Source organism: Pseudopodoces humilis, chromosome 11, assembly GCF_049639895.1.
Source record: "Pseudopodoces humilis isolate 2021_Gansu_Grassland_sample_001 chromosome 11, ASM4963989v1, whole genome shotgun sequence".
In the NCBI taxonomy this organism is placed as follows: Eukaryota; Metazoa; Chordata; class Aves; order Passeriformes; family Paridae; genus Pseudopodoces; species Pseudopodoces humilis.
In genome coordinates, this window is record NC_142210.1 from 13527077 (window position 1) to 13545356 (window position 18280).

At 37.0% G+C, this 18280-nt stretch overlaps 1 protein-coding gene across 4 annotated transcripts in view; it reads right to left on the reverse strand.

Annotated features, from left to right (window-relative positions):
* OPA1 (OPA1 mitochondrial dynamin like GTPase) overlaps window positions 1–17039 on the reverse strand; it is a 49326-nt gene extending 32287 nt beyond the window's left edge. The window contains exons 1-9 of one of the 4 annotated variants that reach the window (XM_005527101.3): window positions 16911–17039; window positions 13656–13974; window positions 13256–13352; window positions 11880–11987; window positions 10605–10658; window positions 9598–9665; window positions 5989–6087; window positions 1761–1814; window positions 598–702 (exon numbers count right to left, since the gene is read on the reverse strand). In XM_005527101.3, coding sequence (XP_005527158.1) covers window positions 598–702; window positions 1761–1814; window positions 5989–6087; window positions 9598–9665; window positions 10605–10658; window positions 11880–11987; window positions 13256–13352; window positions 13656–13974; window positions 16911–16939 — 933 coding nt within the window. In that variant the 5' untranslated portion in view covers window positions 16940–17039. The remainder of the gene's footprint in view (window positions 1–597; window positions 703–1760; window positions 1815–5988; window positions 6088–9597; window positions 9666–10604; window positions 10659–11879; window positions 11988–13255; window positions 13353–13655; window positions 13975–16910) is intronic. The other 3 variants (XM_014256170.2, XM_014256171.2, XM_014256172.2) reach the window with 3 other exon arrangements.
* Between the last annotated feature and the right edge of the window lie 1241 nt (window positions 17040–18280).

Here is an 18280-nt window from a genome sequence, read left to right on the forward strand (position 1 = left end):
TTACTTAGTTTGATGAACAATAAACATTCACAAGGATACAGAGTTACATATCTTATTCTGCACAAGTAAGATTCATATTTCAGTTCCCAGAGGAAAGTGCAAGATCCATATTGGTTAACAAATGATACAGAGAAGCAGAAAACATCCATTTTTAGAATGCTGAGGATGTTGGCAGACAAAAACAAAAGCCCGTCTCACTGGATTTATACAGTCATTAAATGATGTTCCCTGACCCCATAACTTACTCCTACCAAACTCAATGAGACCCATGACAAAGCACAAAGGTCTCGGACTGCGTGTGCAAGAGTTGGAAGCAAGATTATCCAAAAGATAGAGTGAAGCTACATGCAAAAAGCATGCCACAGTTCCCAATCACTTAAGTAAGTTAGTTAATTAGACACGGTAACCCCTTTGTGTTTTTCAGTTGAAGCCACTTTCAAAAGCTATACAGTTAAAAAATAAAGGATGTATAAATGTCTTGATGACTCAAAAAATTAACAGAGGTATCTTAAAACAAATGTTCAAAGTTTATATGTGAATTAATAAATGCAATTTATATGGCATAATTATATTTCAATATGGTTTTGTAACACATACCTTTAACTTCCTCTGATGAATTCCCTTGTCATCTCTTTGCAGTACCAATTTTCTTAATTCTTTGTTCTCCTTCTCTAATCGCTCGAGCATTCTTTGGTATTTGAGCTATAAAAAGTAGTACAAACATATTTGTGTAATTATGGACATAGTAGATTCACATGAGCAAAGATTTACCTGTGAAAAACTTATAATCCTTCAGGCAGGTCCTTCAAACATACAGAAACCTTTGTGATCATGAGTTATTAAGAATACAAGGTCACCAAAAGAAAAGTGTTAGAATTACTTTTTTTTTTTTACAATGCAACTCCTTTGCTTCAAGTTTTTATGAAACCACACTGTTCAAAGCTCAGGACATAAAGATCAATCTTTAAGCATCTTAAGCATAATTTTCAAAAAAGCTATATATATGGAACAAGACAGAAATCAGTGTCAGTGGGAACTGGCCATTCAATCAAAATGGAGCATGAATGTAAATGTGCAAGCCTCATTTATACCCTTTCTCCAGCATAAGACCTCAGGTCAAGACACAACTGTAACAGCTTAGCCCTGTTTAGGAGATTGCAATAGTACTCTGAAGATGAGAGATGTATATGGTTTTGATATCTACTCTGAAATGTTTTTCTACAACATGGAAATATATTTGGCCTGAGTGTACTTTTAAAAACAAATCAAATTTCAATATGTTATTAAAAAAAAGTTAAGTTATAAATGCACTGAAATTGAGCAAACACATAATGAGGTTAGGAAAGCCCCGATAAAACAATTTAGCAGAACCAAAGAGCTAATCCATTTAGAAGCCTGCAGATAAAAGATTAATTGTACATTAACATGAGCAAGAAAACCAAAATACTGACAAATATGACTAATGTGCATCATCCCTGAAAAAAAATCTACTTTACAAGTAACTAATTCTGCCTTGCTAATCAAGGAGATTAAAACTTGGTTGGAATGAGGTCTTGCATTCTCTAAGTCATTGTCAGAGAAGAACAAACTAGACTGACCTTTCGTCTGTGCCAACACAGGGGACTCTGCATTGATACATTCAGACACTGAAAAAACACTACATTTTTACCAAATATACTTCAGATGTGCTTTTGTCTAGTAAATCTGAGTTTGCTACACATAAATCACTACCTAAGGCATCAATAACTCAGAAAAGTCACCTGAGTGCGTAAAAGTTCCTCTTGAAGTTGATCAATCTTCTCTTTGTCAGAAACCTACAAAGAAAAATAATCATGGCTACCATCACTTGTTTAGTTTAAGTACTGTAAGTAACCAAATTACAAACTGAAAACTTTATTCCACATAAGTGACTTGACATGCATTTTACAGCAAGTAAAACTCTTCACTTATCATTTGAAATTTAAAGCTGATGGAAAGCCCCATCTGCAACAGGAGGTTCACATCAGAGAATTGTCTGAATTTCAGTACATGCAAATGTAAAAATTAATCCTTCAAGATTTAATACTGGGAAGGTGGGCTTAAGGAAAAGTGGCTTCATATGGTGCTCAGATTTCTGGCCACTGAACTAAATATAGTTTTAGTGGCCAAACTCTCAGGATCTTGTATATTCATCTTCTGAATTAGCACCATCTTAATGTGATAAAATCACCGAACACCTGCTTGCTACAGAAAACACCTTCAGGTGAGTATTCACTATTTATGAATATTCATAAGCATTCTTATTTCATATTTGTTTGTAAGAATTCTAAATGTGCTGCACAACTTCATACATTTTAGATAGGCAGGACAGTCTTGAAGGGTTATTTTAAAATTGTTTAAATTACAATAAAACTGGAAAAATTAGGATATTATAGTACAAGAGATCTTGAGGTTTGAGGCATTAATGTAATAAGATCAAACACAAAGAAACATTCTAAGCCAAATGTTCCTAGAATGTGTTCATCACGATGCAGTAAGCAGTGGTTTTAAACAATCCCCTTTTAATAATACAAAGACAAAAAGCATAAATGGTGCAATACAAATTCTTATGATGAAAATATTCACAAACAACAAAATCTAATAGTTGACTGATTAAATATTCAGTTTAGAAAAAATGATAAACTAAACAATTACTGAGTGTGTCAATATTTAAATAAAGTTCTTGTGATAAAGCCCATGTGATATTTACAACTCAAGCTGGCTTCAGATCAGAAAGAGCATGTTATCTAATATGCAGAGGACAGCTGTTAGCTAGACATAAATTAATTCCATTACTAAAACTTTACAACAATTGTTACAGACTAAACAAGAAAAATCCACAATTATTTACAGTGATCAATATCATTTAGCTGTTAAGCCTGAAGAATTGTGTCTGCTGACACAAGAAATCCAAGCTGATACTTCCATTTTATTCCAATTATTTTCTTTCAGAAAGAGCAAAGACAAAATGCTATAAATTGACTTTTCATTGCTGTTAATTAGTTCAGTGGTAGCAAAAGTACATTAGAAATAGGGTTAGTTGAACAGTTAAGTTGACTTAATGTGTGCAGCCACAAGGTACTATATGTAAATAAACATTTACATATACACACACCTCCAACACCTCAGAGATATAAGGGGAAAAGAAAAACAGGAAGGCAAAGAGAATGATGTGCACAGCCAAAAGAAGCAAGAAAATTTAGGAAAGGAAAACAAAGTGTTTCCATGTGCTGCAGACTTCCAAAGGAGGTAACATTTTCCTGCTCTCTGCTGTTTTCAAAGGACTTGTGGGGTCATGATGCACCTCTGAAGTGCTCCCCTACAGACACCTCCAACCACGGACACCGTCTGTGTGGGCTGATGCTTCTGTTCAGCGCAGAAAGCCAAAATACTGCACAGTCTCAAGTTGCAGGATCTGAAGCAAAGAATTATCTAGCACCAAATGATTAATTCAAACAAGGATGTTAAGTAAGTTATGTCAAAACCAACAGCTCTAGAATTATGTCTTTGCCTCAGCACTTAGTGCAGCTGTGATTTCAGTGTTAGTACATACAGTATTTTGAATACATGGTCCATAATATTGCTAGAAATTTTTAAGTTGCCAATAAAAGCTAAAGCTAATGTATCAATTTGAAGTATTAACAGTCACATAAGACTGATCTCTGATTTCTATCCCCACTCCCCCCAAAAAACATTTTGAAGTATGTTTATATAGACACATGAGTATTTGTTTAATCCACTTCAATATGGTTTGTAACTCAAGATTCCTCCCTCTTTTCCCATTGCCACCATAAAGAATTATGAGAAAAGAATACTGGAGACTTATTTTTAATCAAAGGGCCCTTGCACACAGGTATCTGATCACTAAGATACCTAAAAGCTCCTTATAGTTACACATTTTGCACAGCAGTTGCTTTTCAACAGCCTTTGTCACATATTGCGTGAAATAATTGCGTGCATCTGAAAATTCAGTACCTTTGAAACTACAGCTTTTGGTCTTGTATATTCTCTAACTAGACTACAAATAATTTTAAATTGATTATTTGCAGAACTATAATGATTTCCAATAATTCAAATGAAAATATCAAGGCCCAGACAAAATGCATTCAAGCAGCCATACAGAGTGCGGCTGTACCAGACTAAACAATTTTACTGCTAAATATTTATCAATATCCTGCCTCCCCCCAAAAATCAACAGGAGAGGATTCAATTTTTGTTTTTAATATCTTCTCCTGATTGTGAGATGGTTTTTACTGTTACTCAATTTACAAATGCAGTAGATTTAATACTGAGTAAATAAATTAAAATGGAAAAATATGCAAGTAAATTGGGCAATAAAACTTTCGAGAACAGAAATAAAATTACCATGTTTTCTTATAGACATGCAAGCAAGCCAACTCAGTTAAAAAATAAAAAAGGTTAGTTTATGTCCTGTCAGAAGGACCTGCAATGACTTATTTCAATGACAGTCACAATTTGTTCTTCCAAGGGAGAATGTGGATCAGTGATTGGATTCTTTGACCCATATCCTCATATCAAGGTATTAAACAAAATAGTTTACCATCTCTTTCAAATTGATTCAAACATAAAGGTTAGTGTGACAAGACTCATTTCCAGTCATAAGACATGTATGCCAAATAGCACATTGAATGCTAAATGAAAACTTTCTACATGCAAAGGAAGGTAAACCTTCAATCCTCTCCAAACAGAGTATCTGCCATGGAGGGCAGGATAAGACAGCCCTTGCAGTTTCTTCACAGCTTGGGAATTGTGGAATTAGTTGCAACAAAGTACTAACAAAGTAGAATCTCAATCAGAAGCAAATGTATTATCAAGATCATTTTTCTTCCTGATTGTGTTTATTAGGCTGATACACTTTTATATATATAATATTTTGTTGTTTTTTCCAGAAATTTTTACAAGTTCACATATTTTATTATTACTTCAATGTACTATTCCATACTCCAGCTCTCTCAATAAAGTGTATACAATCTGACAAGGTAGCTTGTACCTCTAAATCATATAATATGGCAAGAAAGTTAAACAGTGAAGTACTACTGTACTTTCAGAGAACACTGATTTTCCTCTGTTGATGGACTAAAAAGCATGACAACTACAGTTATGCAAATACGTCTAAAAGTTTAATTCATATTTAGCGCCTTCCTCTTTCTGTGGGATTTAACTTCAGATGCACAGATCAAATTCTGTATTCAGTGCTCAATACCAAAGCTGTTGAAAAGCACAAGCAATCAGAAAGCTTTTAAGGAGGCACAAAAGCAGCCAACAAAGCCATGTGGTCAAGAATTACAGATTGCAGCAGATCAGACAACTAAAATATCCCAATTTAAGAGGAATTTCCAATCAGCCATAAAATAATTAACAAAATGATCAGAGCTTAAATTAAATAAGAGAACTGCAGATGTTCAACAAGCACAACAAATCAGTAAAAATTCAGCCTTAGGATGGAAAACAGACAAGGGACTACACTGATGCATATATGTTGTTATCAGCAGTATTCAATTGTCTGTGCAAAATTATTACTAAGGAGCTGCTGTCATTTTCAGATTGGCAACAGTATAAAGCAGGGGAGAAAAGCTCCCAGAGATATATTCCCCATAAACAGCTACACTCTTACAAGAAAGAGCTACCATAAACAAGCAACAGTAAACAGATTTAACATTAATTCATGTTCTCTCCTTAAATGCATTTTTAATGTATGAACTTTAAATCAGAGTTTTTATAGAAGCAGAGATAATACAGTTTCAAAGTGACACAAAGTACCTGTTTTGCTTTTAAAATCATGCTTAAAATGCAACTTGGTTAAACTGAAACAGGACTATACATCTGTAGGGAAGTTGGCCAATTATTTGCGTCCAAAGTTTAATTAGTTAGATTTTTCTAGCTCAAATGCAGAGAGCTGAAGTATTTGATTAGAGTGAATGCAGAACATATCGTCCCTTAAGCCATCACCTTTCGCTTCTGCTGGGAAGAGAAGCCAGCGGCTCTGCGTGCTTCCTCTTCATGCTGCTGGATTTGCTGTTGTAACAGAATGAGCTCCCCAAGCAGGCCCTGCCGTGAGTTTATAATAAAAAGGAGAGGAAAAATTTGGGGTGTAAGGAGACCAAAGTTAAACCAAAAGGCATGACAAAGACAGATGAAAAACAGGCATGAACGGGTCAGTTCAAACAAAAGTGAAATTTCATTAGCAAGATCTCTTGCTAGCTGGACTGGATAGAGCCAGCAGAAGCATGCATTTTGCAAATCCAGGTAGAACAAAGAAACCAACATTTAGCTACATTTTACAATTGTATTCAACCTTAACTAAGCGTCTGAATATTTAAAAAATTCTGTCTATAACTATCCCAGCTTTAAAATATTACCAAACTGTTCAGTACAGCTTTGTCAGTGAAAGTTCTTCAGTGCTTTTTACTTTGCTTTTATTCCTAGCAAAATACAGTCTATAAAAAGATGATTTTTGCCTGCTACCTAATTTTCTCAAACTAGCAGAAGAAAAATAGTTTCTCAAGCATAATAAAAGAAAAAGCTCCCTCTCCACTTCTGTAGCACACTGCAGTTTAAATTCATGCTGTCATAACCATTTGTGATAATTCAAAAAATCCCTAAAACTTGATGCTTATTCTTTTACTCATTCAGCATTTCCACAAAGCTTAGTTTTCTTTTCTTCTTCCTCCACACCAAAAAATCCTATAATGGCGAGATGTCTTTTAAAATTGGTTGAGAAATACTATGCCAGCATTTACCAGAATTTATGAACTGTTTATTTCAGAGAATTCAGAGAAGAATATTAATGAACTATTTAAATAAAGCTCTTTAAAAAAATATTACATCTTCTAAGAAAACATTCAGTGAAATTAAATGTTTCAAAAACATACTTCAGGAATCAAAACAAGATCTGAAACAGAACTTTGGTGTAAGAATTCAAGACATCCATCATCAAGGTATACACCTGTTGCATGAAATACACACACAGGCATGTACACATAAGGATAAACAACACAAGAGAATGGATAAAAGGAGAGACACATCAAATGACCAAATACAAACATTTGTTAAACAGTGATTTGTATAATTTGAAGCATAGAAAAATATTCTCATTTGCATTTTACTGAACCACTTTCAGATTTAATAAATGCCTCTTATGCCGAACTAGCAAATGCACTAGAGCTGTGCCAGGAACTCAGGCAAAAGATTTCATTGCTACACAGCAGCAAGGAGAGGAAACCTCACGGCTACATTTGGTATTAGAAGAACAATAATAATATTTTGCTGTTTTGCAAAACATTTGCTCTCGGTATCACCCAACACATTCCCTTTAAACATTACACTATGGGTCCAAAAATACAAGAAAAAACACTGAACAAAATCTGCCATGAAGGCCTTTCAGCATTTAAACAGGAAATGTAACAGAAGTTTGAAGTCACCAAAACTAATTATTTTATGAGCAATTCCTCTCAAAGACATCTGGTACATGTGACTCTTATTCCACAATAAAATATGAAAAGAATCTTTTTCAACTGCAGTCACACCATTTAATAAAATATTCAAATAAAAAATGACGTAATTTAAAAGGCTTCTCTGTAACATCTTCTTTGTATGTATCAATCAATAAACTTATTATTTCCTTTTGTCTTGATCCTCACTTACAATACAATATTTTTACTTCAATATAGTTTTTGTAACTGTCTTCACTCTTCTTTCTCCCAGAACAAAATTTCTTCTTTAATCCAGGTAAAAAGAGATTTGAACACCACATATTTAAACTACTTATCTGAACACTTCAGTAATTTTAATTTAATTCTCTTTTAAAAATATTGTACCTTTTGGATTAAATGAGAGATTATGAGATAAACATGTTAGCTGACAAGAAGCAGCACAGCCTGATTTGGTGTTCAGGACATCCTTCACTATCAAAGTTACTTTGCAAAACAGCTGGTTTCTCACTCATTCTACTCCCAGCTTTTAGAGACCTGTCTGAGGACCACATCCAATAACAATTCTTCAGAAAATTCCTCCAAACAAATAATTTCTGGATTTATCAATTACTAATCTCTTCACAACAAAACAAAACCAGCTCATCAGGCACATTTAATAACATACTATTATGATAGTAATATCCCATACAATCATTTTATGAACCCATACAACCACAATTCTTAAACTAGCATTACTTGGCATTGAATGCAAAAAGGCCATCTTATCCATTGTCTTGAAAATAATAATTTTGCCTGCCAATAAGCTTGGTGATTATGCTCTGTTAGGTATGCATATATGCCTGGTTTGAAATATCCTGACCAAACTGATCATATTAATTTGCAAATTATCAGTTTCTTATCAGATTTAATTATTAGACCAGACAAAATTTTCTTAATTATATTGATTTAATAGGTGCTATTTTCCATACCACAGTAAAAATGCAGGTATCACTGCATTGAAAACAACCACAGGACTGTAACAAGTTTTAATGATATTACTGGTATTTGGTAAAAGTGTCAGTTATTTCAATTATCAGAGACAATAAACTAAGATGACCACTTCTTCACAAATCAATAGTAATGTGTTATTTATGTTTTACACAGTGAAACTTAGTGTAAGCAATCACTCTGGAGAAAAACATAGACAATTTACAGACAAAAGGGAGATAAAAAGCTAGGTTAATTCTCTTGTAAAAATCCATCACTGTTCTCCAGGGGGAAAAATGATTGTAAGACCAGAGCATTATAATATTTTACTATATATTACCATGCAGAATTAATGTAGAATAAATGTATACATGCCTGCATATACAGAAAAGTTATGGAAAAGCCACAGTTATAGTTCAAAAAGTTTCAGTTCATAAATAACTATATGATAATTTATAAATTCCCTGATACATATTGTTTGCCTCCAATTTTTGTAAAACATGTTTTAAAAATAAACACAGGAAAAATAAAAAGCCTTTAAAGAATGACCAACATGACAATTTAGTAATTTAACAGAAATGTTCATGAAAGCAAAATAAAATAAAATTCACCTTCTTGACTTCAAGAAAAAAGTGCTAAAACTCTAAGTTATCAAAATACAGTACCATTATTTTCCAGAGAATAGTAACAAAAGTATGATGCATGCTTTATCTAGATAAAAAAAGTAAAAGACCAGTTTAAGAAATGGAAAACGTCAACAGAAATGAGTTTGCAAGCAGAAATGCTTAAAAAGAAATATAAATGCCTAAACCAACTTCAGTAATAAGTTATAAACTCAAGTGCTATGGAGACCAAATCCTGGAAAATTGCAAATGCACATACAATACTTAAAAATCACATTCTTATTACAGACCAATTTTCTTAATAATGCAATTACTAAACATTTTCATGTCTGCCTTTTATTTCCTTACACCAAAATGTTTATTATCACTGCACTACTTTTATATACAAAAAGCAGTAATGCATACTGAACTAATTTTCAACAATAAATTCTTTTCAAGTTGCTTCAAATGAACTTCTGCAATGGGCTACTGATGCACTTTCAAGCAATAAATATCTGTTTATAAAGACTTTTTCAGGTTTGCAAGCGAGTAATTACCTTCTTGAACTGTTTATCATTGTCATATCCCTGGTCAGTAGCCCGGAATGCTGTTTCTCCTGGAGAACCTAGGACACAATTACAGAAACTAATAATAAGATGCAAAAGACATTTAAAAATTCTCAAACTACATCTACCAGAAAATTAAAGCTTCAACCCCTATGAGTTAGTAATTCAATAGTCTTTGCAATTCGTATAAAAAAAATTCATCTTAAGAAACTGAAGAAGAAAATCAGTTTAAAACTCATCTAAATTTTTTTTATCTAGTTTATGACTCAGATTACTTATATCACAAGGGAGCAGGCAGCTTCATTTAGACTATTAAAAATTCTCAAAATATCGCAGAATTAATTTTTGAGAAAGACAGAAGGATAATACAAAATCCACTGATGTTACTGAAATGAGGAAAAAAAAATCCTTTCTATTGTAATGACAGGTTTTCAAAAGAAGCTTCTGGAACAAGCCTGAAATAAAAAGCATCTGCTAAGGACTGTGGCAGAGATATATCATCTCTGTTCATGTTCAATCTCACAGGGGAGGACCTAGGTCAGGAGAAGTTTCCTGACCCAGAGGGTGGCTGGGCACTAGACCAGGCTCCCCAGGGAAGTGGTCACAGCACCAAGCCTAGAAGAGCAGAAGAAGCTTTTGGACATGACTCTCAGGCACATGGTGGGATTTTTAGGATATCCCTGAAAAGGGCCAGGAGTTGGACTTGATGATCCTGATAGGTCCCTTCCAACTCAGCATATTCTGCAATTCTCTGATTCTATGAAGTATTTTTAAAATAGTTGGAAAGTATTTATAAATCCATATTAAGTTATATTGTAAATAGTTGTATTTATTTTGCTATTCACTCCTCTTAGTATAGGAAAGTATTTATAAATCCATATTAAGTTATATTGTAAATAGTTGTATTTATTTTGCTATTCACTCCTCTTAGTATAGTAGTGTTTTAACAGTTTGCTGTAAAAAAGCAGTTAAGGGCAGGAAAAAGGGCTTTTACACACCTAACAACAGAAGTAGTTCAGAAGCTCCTATGACTTCACTAACCAAATTGTAACCTGTGAAAAATCAGCAGAAGAGGGGAAATAAAAATTATAAACACAAAACAAAATGCAAAATAAAGATGAGGGATCTTTGTTTCATTTGGAGGACTACACAATCATAAATGGCCACTATGCCAGTGTGAATATGGTAAGTTATAGGCGTCATCTCACTCTCAGTCAATAACAACACGATTTTAAACTGTTAAAATTTTTAACAGCCAAAATACATAGGAGACTGTAATCTACATGTCACTCTGCTGAACTTGGCCCCTACTTAGATTCTTACTGTGTTTGTAAGATTAAAAAATTAGTTCTGCCATTAACAGCATGTGAAAGAAACAAAAACTTCTTATGAACACTGGTATGAAAATATTTTAAAACATTCTTACAACAATGATATAACCCCTTACAAATAGACTCTTTCATGAATACAAATTTGTGTGGTTTGATAATTAGTAAGGCATGTAATACAAATAATCTTGCAGTTTATTATAAGAATGAATGAAGTTTTGAGCTGTGTTCATTAACAAGTCAGATATGATGATCAAATCTAATTGTTCCCAGTTTTAAAAAGGCCAGTGATAGAAATGTCTCATTTAAGTCTGCCAAAACCTGAAAACCATCAATCCTGCTACTGCCTGCACAGGCTGAATAGACAAACCACCCCTGTGCCTTTTCTGAAGGATTTAAAACTTTTACCTGCTCCTTTGAAACACTGCACCACCTAACCTGAATCTCCAAGCACATTTTCCCGGGTCCATGACCACATGGAAAACATCATTCAACCCAGAAGAATACCTTTGTATTGAAATCCCCTATTTCACATGCTCACAACATTAAGAACCTTCGCTCTTAATAATCCAACTCTTTTCTCCTGTAACAGCTGTGATATTGTTACTGTCCAGTGACACTCTCACCAAGTTCTAACAGGACATATACAGCTTCTCTGACTCACTGAAGAACTGAACTTTCAAGCTGTTCATTTAGAGTTGTACAAGAATTCTAATTTCATATTAAATTTCATATTTTAGTTCTCTGCACTTGCTACTAGAATTCTCAGTTTTAAAAATACATCACACTTACCTATGTCCACAACACTTTCAGAAGAGATATTCAATGCAAACACAAACATTTTCAGGATGTGCTTTGTTTTATCGTCTAAAGACATACCTATACCCTCATAATGAAACAGGTTCAGCATTTGAAATTAAAACTTAGCTGAAAATTTGCTCTCACCAGGAGAAAGAAATCCTTTCAGTGAAGCAAGGCTCTCTCCAATCTTGTCAAAGTCAGGCATAAGTTTGGCAAGGTCATCTGCATCAGGGAGGGCTTTGAGAAGTTTTTCTAGGAAAACAGTACAACAGTCAGTGAGTCAGGCTTTTTCTTATAATTTTTGTGAACAAAAATGGCTTAGGCTATAAAACCTAGCAACTGTTTCAGGATATGGCTTTTAATTTTTTTTTAAAAAGAGGATGAAGAAGTTTCTTTCCACATGCACCTCCCCCCACTGATGTTGGGAAAGACTATGAGATCTGAAAAACCATTTGCTTTTTTAGACTTTGAACTTCCTGATAAAGTTGGCTGCCTCAGGTACTTTAAAACTGCTGAAAACTTATTGCTGCATTTTACCACATTTCATACATTATTCTTTCACATACTTTGTAGAGGATGTTTTAAAATTACCTGAAATTATAACTGTGCTCATGTTTTGAATCTTTTTAAGAAAAGCTTAGTTTTCAATTTCATAAACAAGTCAATTTTGTCATAATTAAAAGTAAAAATCATTAGCTTTACAGTACTATAAAAATGTAGTGTCCACTTGCAGTAAGAACAAGAAAAACTTTAATCAGTTTTCAATCTCTGCATTTATCTATATAATATTCACACGTGGCATGGAGGTTGGATCTAAATACATATATAAGGTCCCCCCCAATCCAAACCATTCTATGAGTCTATGCAGTAAAATCTTCATAGAGATGATTTTTTTTTAAAAAAAGAACACTACATTTCTACCCTGCATATAAAATATATGTCAGTGCTTGATTTTCAGATTTCTGTCTTTCATCTAAAAATACACAAAAGCCTCTGTTGCAACCTGAATGCTCAGGAAAGCAAGTCTCTATTTTTAATTTATTTCCTTCTGTATCTTCAAGATAATTTTGTAGATGGGCAGGTTCACTATATTGCATTTTCAACTGGTCTTTTACTCACACATTTTTTACTGATCTACTTATATCTTCACTTGTAAGTAATTAATACAGAAATAAAGAACTTTATGCATAATACTACCAACACCTGTGTGAATCCCCTTGATCATGCTGCAACTTTCCTTTCACTAATGAGATTATATGGCTTTATGAAAGGACCAAGAACATTCTCAAATTGAAGGATGCATTAGGGAATATCCATGCTAAACAGAGCTTAATTTTTTCTTACAAACACACTGATACAAATGCCTTGGTGAGAAACACACCAAACTCCAAAAATAAAATTCCAGTCAAGTAACATTAGAAAAACTACTCCTGGAGTGAGGCCCTGATGACCTACACTCCTATGTTCAAGTTTTACACATGCCAGTCTTTAGACAGAGTAACATCATGGCCTTGTAATACCGAAGTCAACAAGTTCATCAAGCTCCCAAATGAAGTCAGGAACAATCCACTTATATTCCTCGAGATCTGGTATCATGTCCTTCCACTGCTCATATGTCTAACAGAGAAAGGAAAAAAATCATGGTAGAAATAGAAAAGGAAATGTACATAGAGAAGTGCATGAGAACTACTACCTACACGTAAAACATACTAACCCACCATCTTAAGATAGGAGTAGTACTTTGATCTTTTAAGATCTATAGCAGTTTTCTAAACAATGTTTTCCATATTCACTCATCTTTATTATCCAAGTTAACCAAGCAATGGCATCTTCTATTTTTGTGACTATAACAAGAACTTCTGTTTTGAAGTATGTAATAAAAAAGACAAAATGCATGAAGTAGCTTCCAGAGATAAATACCTTCTTAGCTGTGTAGCCACCTCCTACTGCAGATCCTAAGATGAGATAGCGAACTTTGAGAAGCCTGGAGGCTAATCTGGCCAGCCAAAAGTTCCTGTGGGACTGGTATCCATGTTTTACATTTAAAAGTTTTGTTTTGTGAAGGGGAAGACGATTCAGAGAAGAGAACTGCTGAATGGATATCCTTAAGGGAGGTCTCTGGAACTTTGAACTTGGATAGTAGGGATGATGTATACTTCGGGAAACAAGATGTAGGTTTTGAAGCGGTGATTTTCTCTTTATTCCATAGCTGCTATTTGTTAGACTCCGGCAGATGACACTGAAAGAAAGACATAAAAACTTTAACTGATTTCTTCAACACACCATTAACTCAAATGCACAGAAGCAATCCACATTATATTTTAGCTGGTTACAGATAACCTTATTACATCACCCTGAAGGCACAATTTTAGCTACTACTGCTATGCTTATGAGGAAAATAAAAAGCTGCAAACATCGTTAACGGGTACAGTATTCTTAGTGATTACAGACACAAAACCTTAACTACAAATTCTGAAGTCTGTTATGAATTACATTTAATTTTCATATTGCAATAAGGCAAGCAACATGTACATGGTAAAGTATCATTTGGGCTAAGAGTCCACAGAAGACTTGTAACATACAAGAAAACATAGCAGTTTGGCCTATCTTACTGTCTATTGCAACTTTTAGAGAACATTAAATTAGTACAGGATTTCCAAACTTTAAAAAAACCCAATACACGGAAGAAAATCCTTTGTAGAATACACTTGTCCTATTTGGCCGAGCAGATTCTCCTTTGGAGTCGAGGCACGTGCTAAATGACATCTTTCAGTTCCTTTCACTTGCTGTGGTTCTAGGATTACAGGACTATGGTTTTGTCTCGGGTCATGCATAGATAAGCTTAGTTTTGGAGAAGGCTGCACCATGTGCGCTGATGCTTTCATGAAGGAATTCAGACTAAAGAGGGAAAAGCGTGGAAGAATTGACTCTGAAAGCAGAGCTCAGCCATGGAAAAGACATGTTAAAACACAGGAGCCTTATCAATCCTGCCTATGTTATGCAAACACATGGCCTGGAATAAAACTTGCGTACTTTTGATTACACTATCTGCACACTGCAACAGTCTGAGGTAATTTTGTTAGTTTAAGGAAATGACAACTGCTTTCTTCTGTAATTTATTGGATGTACCATCATATCAGAATGGTTAATATTAAATCATTAAGTGAACGCAAAACATGTGCGAAGTTACAGGCTTGAAATTTTAAAAGTTGAAATGAAAGCTTGTCTTCTGATGCTTTCTTCAGGGTTTTCAATATTATCAAGTGCATTTACTTCCAAATGGGACAAGTGAAAAAAAAAAAAAAAGTTATTCATATCACTGAAATGCCAAATTATTAATCCCATAATCCTAAAACATTTAAAATGAACAGATCTTAACAAGAACAAATGAACCATACTTAGCAGAAAACATTGCAGCACTTCATAATAACATGCCCTATGATCTATACAGTTCTTTGCCTCAAGATTTTCAGTGTACTAGAGATGACAGGCATATTCTCAATATCCAAAGTGAAAGACTTTGTCATAAAAAGGACTTTTAATCCAGAAACTGAACTTTTGGAAGAGAAGTTAAAAAACAGAACTCAGACATTTTTCTTTCTTAAAGACCACTTTTGCCGATGATCTAAGTTTAGAAATTTCCTTCAGTGCAATGGAAAGCTCAGCAAAGGAACTCCAGGGACTGATCTACAAGTTCCCATTCCTAAGTCACTTTGGCTGTGAAGGACACCCTTTGCTGCTATAGATCACAGGTCATAGAAAACCATCTCTGCAAGGCTGGGCTTTGGCAGTAAGAAACTTAGAACCTAGAAAGAGATTAATAAGCAGGACCAGAACAATCCCTAAAACAGTAAAGTATTTCTCCTCTTGGACATGGAATTAGAAGAGGCTCAGAAATTAACTACAAGTAGAAACATTACAAAAATGCCTCCACACTTGAAATGTTTTATTTCCCAGTTTTGAAGCCAAGTTTTCAAATCAAGGTGTGATAAGCCTATATGAAGTGTGCCAATGGCTGTTCATTATTTTGTTTTGCAGACGTTACCATTTCACAGATATTATTTTCAGCAGAGACCATGGGTAGCACATACTGTAGCAGTCACTCTTCATTATTCATATTCACCTGGGCTAAAGGCATTTTGTCTAATATTACATAACTTTCTTCTCTGTGATTTTTCTTTTAGAACACATTGTGTTTTACAGCATTCAGTCTGTGTGTTTAAACTGAAGGAAAAATTGAACTCCATTACACTCTCCTGGCAAAACCTTGATCTACAACTTCCTTTTGAGTGTTCTTGCATAGTTCGAACTCAACTGCTTTACCTGCACATCTGAAATCTTACAATCCATTAAGACCCCCACTACTCCTCTACTACACCAAAACTTCCATTTTCCTATCCTCCTGCTGCTAAGTCTCCTGATGAATACTGACCAAAAAATCACCTTGAGATCTTCAATGAAAAGTACAGCTAGATTTAAAAGGATGGCAGAAAAATACTATTAAATTAAGTACTTAATGAGTTCCAAATGCCAAGCCTCTGCAACGTTGGTTTTAAGAAAAACAACCCTTCCAGACACGAGTAGCTCTGCCTGACTACAGGCTGCAACTGAGATTATAAATAATGTCTTGTAAAACACAAAAAAGCGGCCTGCTATGCCTGTGACAACGAAGCGTATGGAACCCAACAAAAACCACGTGGCATTTTCTTTCTCATTCAGCACTAGACAACGCTTATTTTCCTACTGCCGATCCCAAACAAGGGGTGGAACTAGACGATCTTCTCCTTCCGAGCCAAACCATTTAAAGACTCCGTGAAATCTGCCAAGGAACACCGTGCTATTATTCACCATTCACTGTCACTGCTCCGGCCTGGAATGGTGTAGTAGAACGGTAGAAAACAAGCTGTTGGGAGGGACAACGCCTGAGCACGAAAGCGGCCCGAGCTCCCCAGGGCGAGAACGCGGGAGAAGCAGCTTCTTTCTACATGCACCACCTCCCTCAAGTCCCAGGGGAGCTGGAGAATGGGAAACTGCCCAGCCCGGGGGTACCAGGCTGCCTCCTGCAGCAGCCTCAGGCCCAGCCCTGCGCCACTCACACCCCAACCCGCTGTGCTGCACCGCCTCCCCCGCGGGTGCCCGGCCCGCCTGCAGCCCGCCGGGGCCCGTCCCGCTTACCAAGCCGCCGCCGCCCGCGTCCGCCACATCGTAAGGGCCGGGAGGGAGCGGGAGCGGCCCGGGAGCCGCAGGAGCGCGGCCGGGCTGAGGGCAAGGGCAGCGGCACCGCTTCCGGGCACCGCGGCCCGCCCCGCCCCGCCCCGCCGGAAACTGAGCCTCATCGAGCGAAGGTTCCGGGCTCGGCGGCGAAGAAGGAGGGACGGTTTAGAGGGAGCACCGCGGGGGCTGGCCGGGCAGGAGCGGAGAGCCGGGAGGTGCCGGGGCTGGCACACTTGGATCACGGATCCGGGCACCGGGAGCACGGATCCCTCACACTTGGATCACGGATCCGGGCACCGGGAGCACGGATCCCTCACACTTGGATCACGGATCCGGGCACCGGGAGCACGGATCCCTCACACTTGGATCACGGATCCGGGCACCGGGAGCACGGATCCCTCACACTTGGATCACGGATCCGGGCACCGGGAGCACGGATCCCTCACACTTGGATCACGGATCCGGGCACCGGGAGCACGGATCCCTCACACTTGGATCACGGATCCGGGCACCGGGAGCACGGATCCCTCACACTTGGATCACGGATCCGGGCACCGGGAGCACGGATCCCTCACACTTGGATCACGGATCCGCGCACCGGGAGCACGGATCCCTCACACCGCGGTCCTGGATCCCCGCACCGGAGTCCTGGATCCCTCACAGCGGCCTCTGGGCCCCCCTCACACCCCAGTGATGGCCTCGGGGCCTCGTCCCTGTGCCCCTGGCTCCTCTCGGGCACCCGGCAGGGCAGGGCTGGAGAGGGTGGGGAGGTGAAACCCAGCCCCGGTGGTGGTACCAGGGTCTTCCACTCTCGTACGGATAAGATTCTGGTGAGTCCCCAGCTGTTGTTGTGGCTGGGGAGTGCAGAGTAAGGCAGCGCTGCCTTGAAAGCTGTAAAACACAAGGTGTTTCCCAGTGGGCTTCTGCGAACTGTTGGGTTGCTTTGGAGGCACCAGAAGAGTTCATCAGCTCCATCCATCCTCACGCAGGTTCACCTCTGGTTAGGAAGTTTCTGAGCAGTGCATGCCACACCTGTCCCTAAAGACCACAGACATTGGAGTGTTCACCTGGCAATGCCAGTGCTTGCTGACTTTAACAGAAAGTATTCGCTTGTTCCTGATCTGAATCTTTCTTCTAACACGTCCACAGTGGACATGGATAATAATGCATTCTCCAGTTACGTGTTTGAAGACCGTTGCCATGGCTCCTCTTGGTCTCCTTTTCTTTAGAAGGAAGAACACTAAGTACCTCTTCCATATTTTATGATTCCTTTGTCGTTCTTCTCGGTTCACTCTCCTATGAACTGTCACCAGTTGATTCGCAGCTTCCTT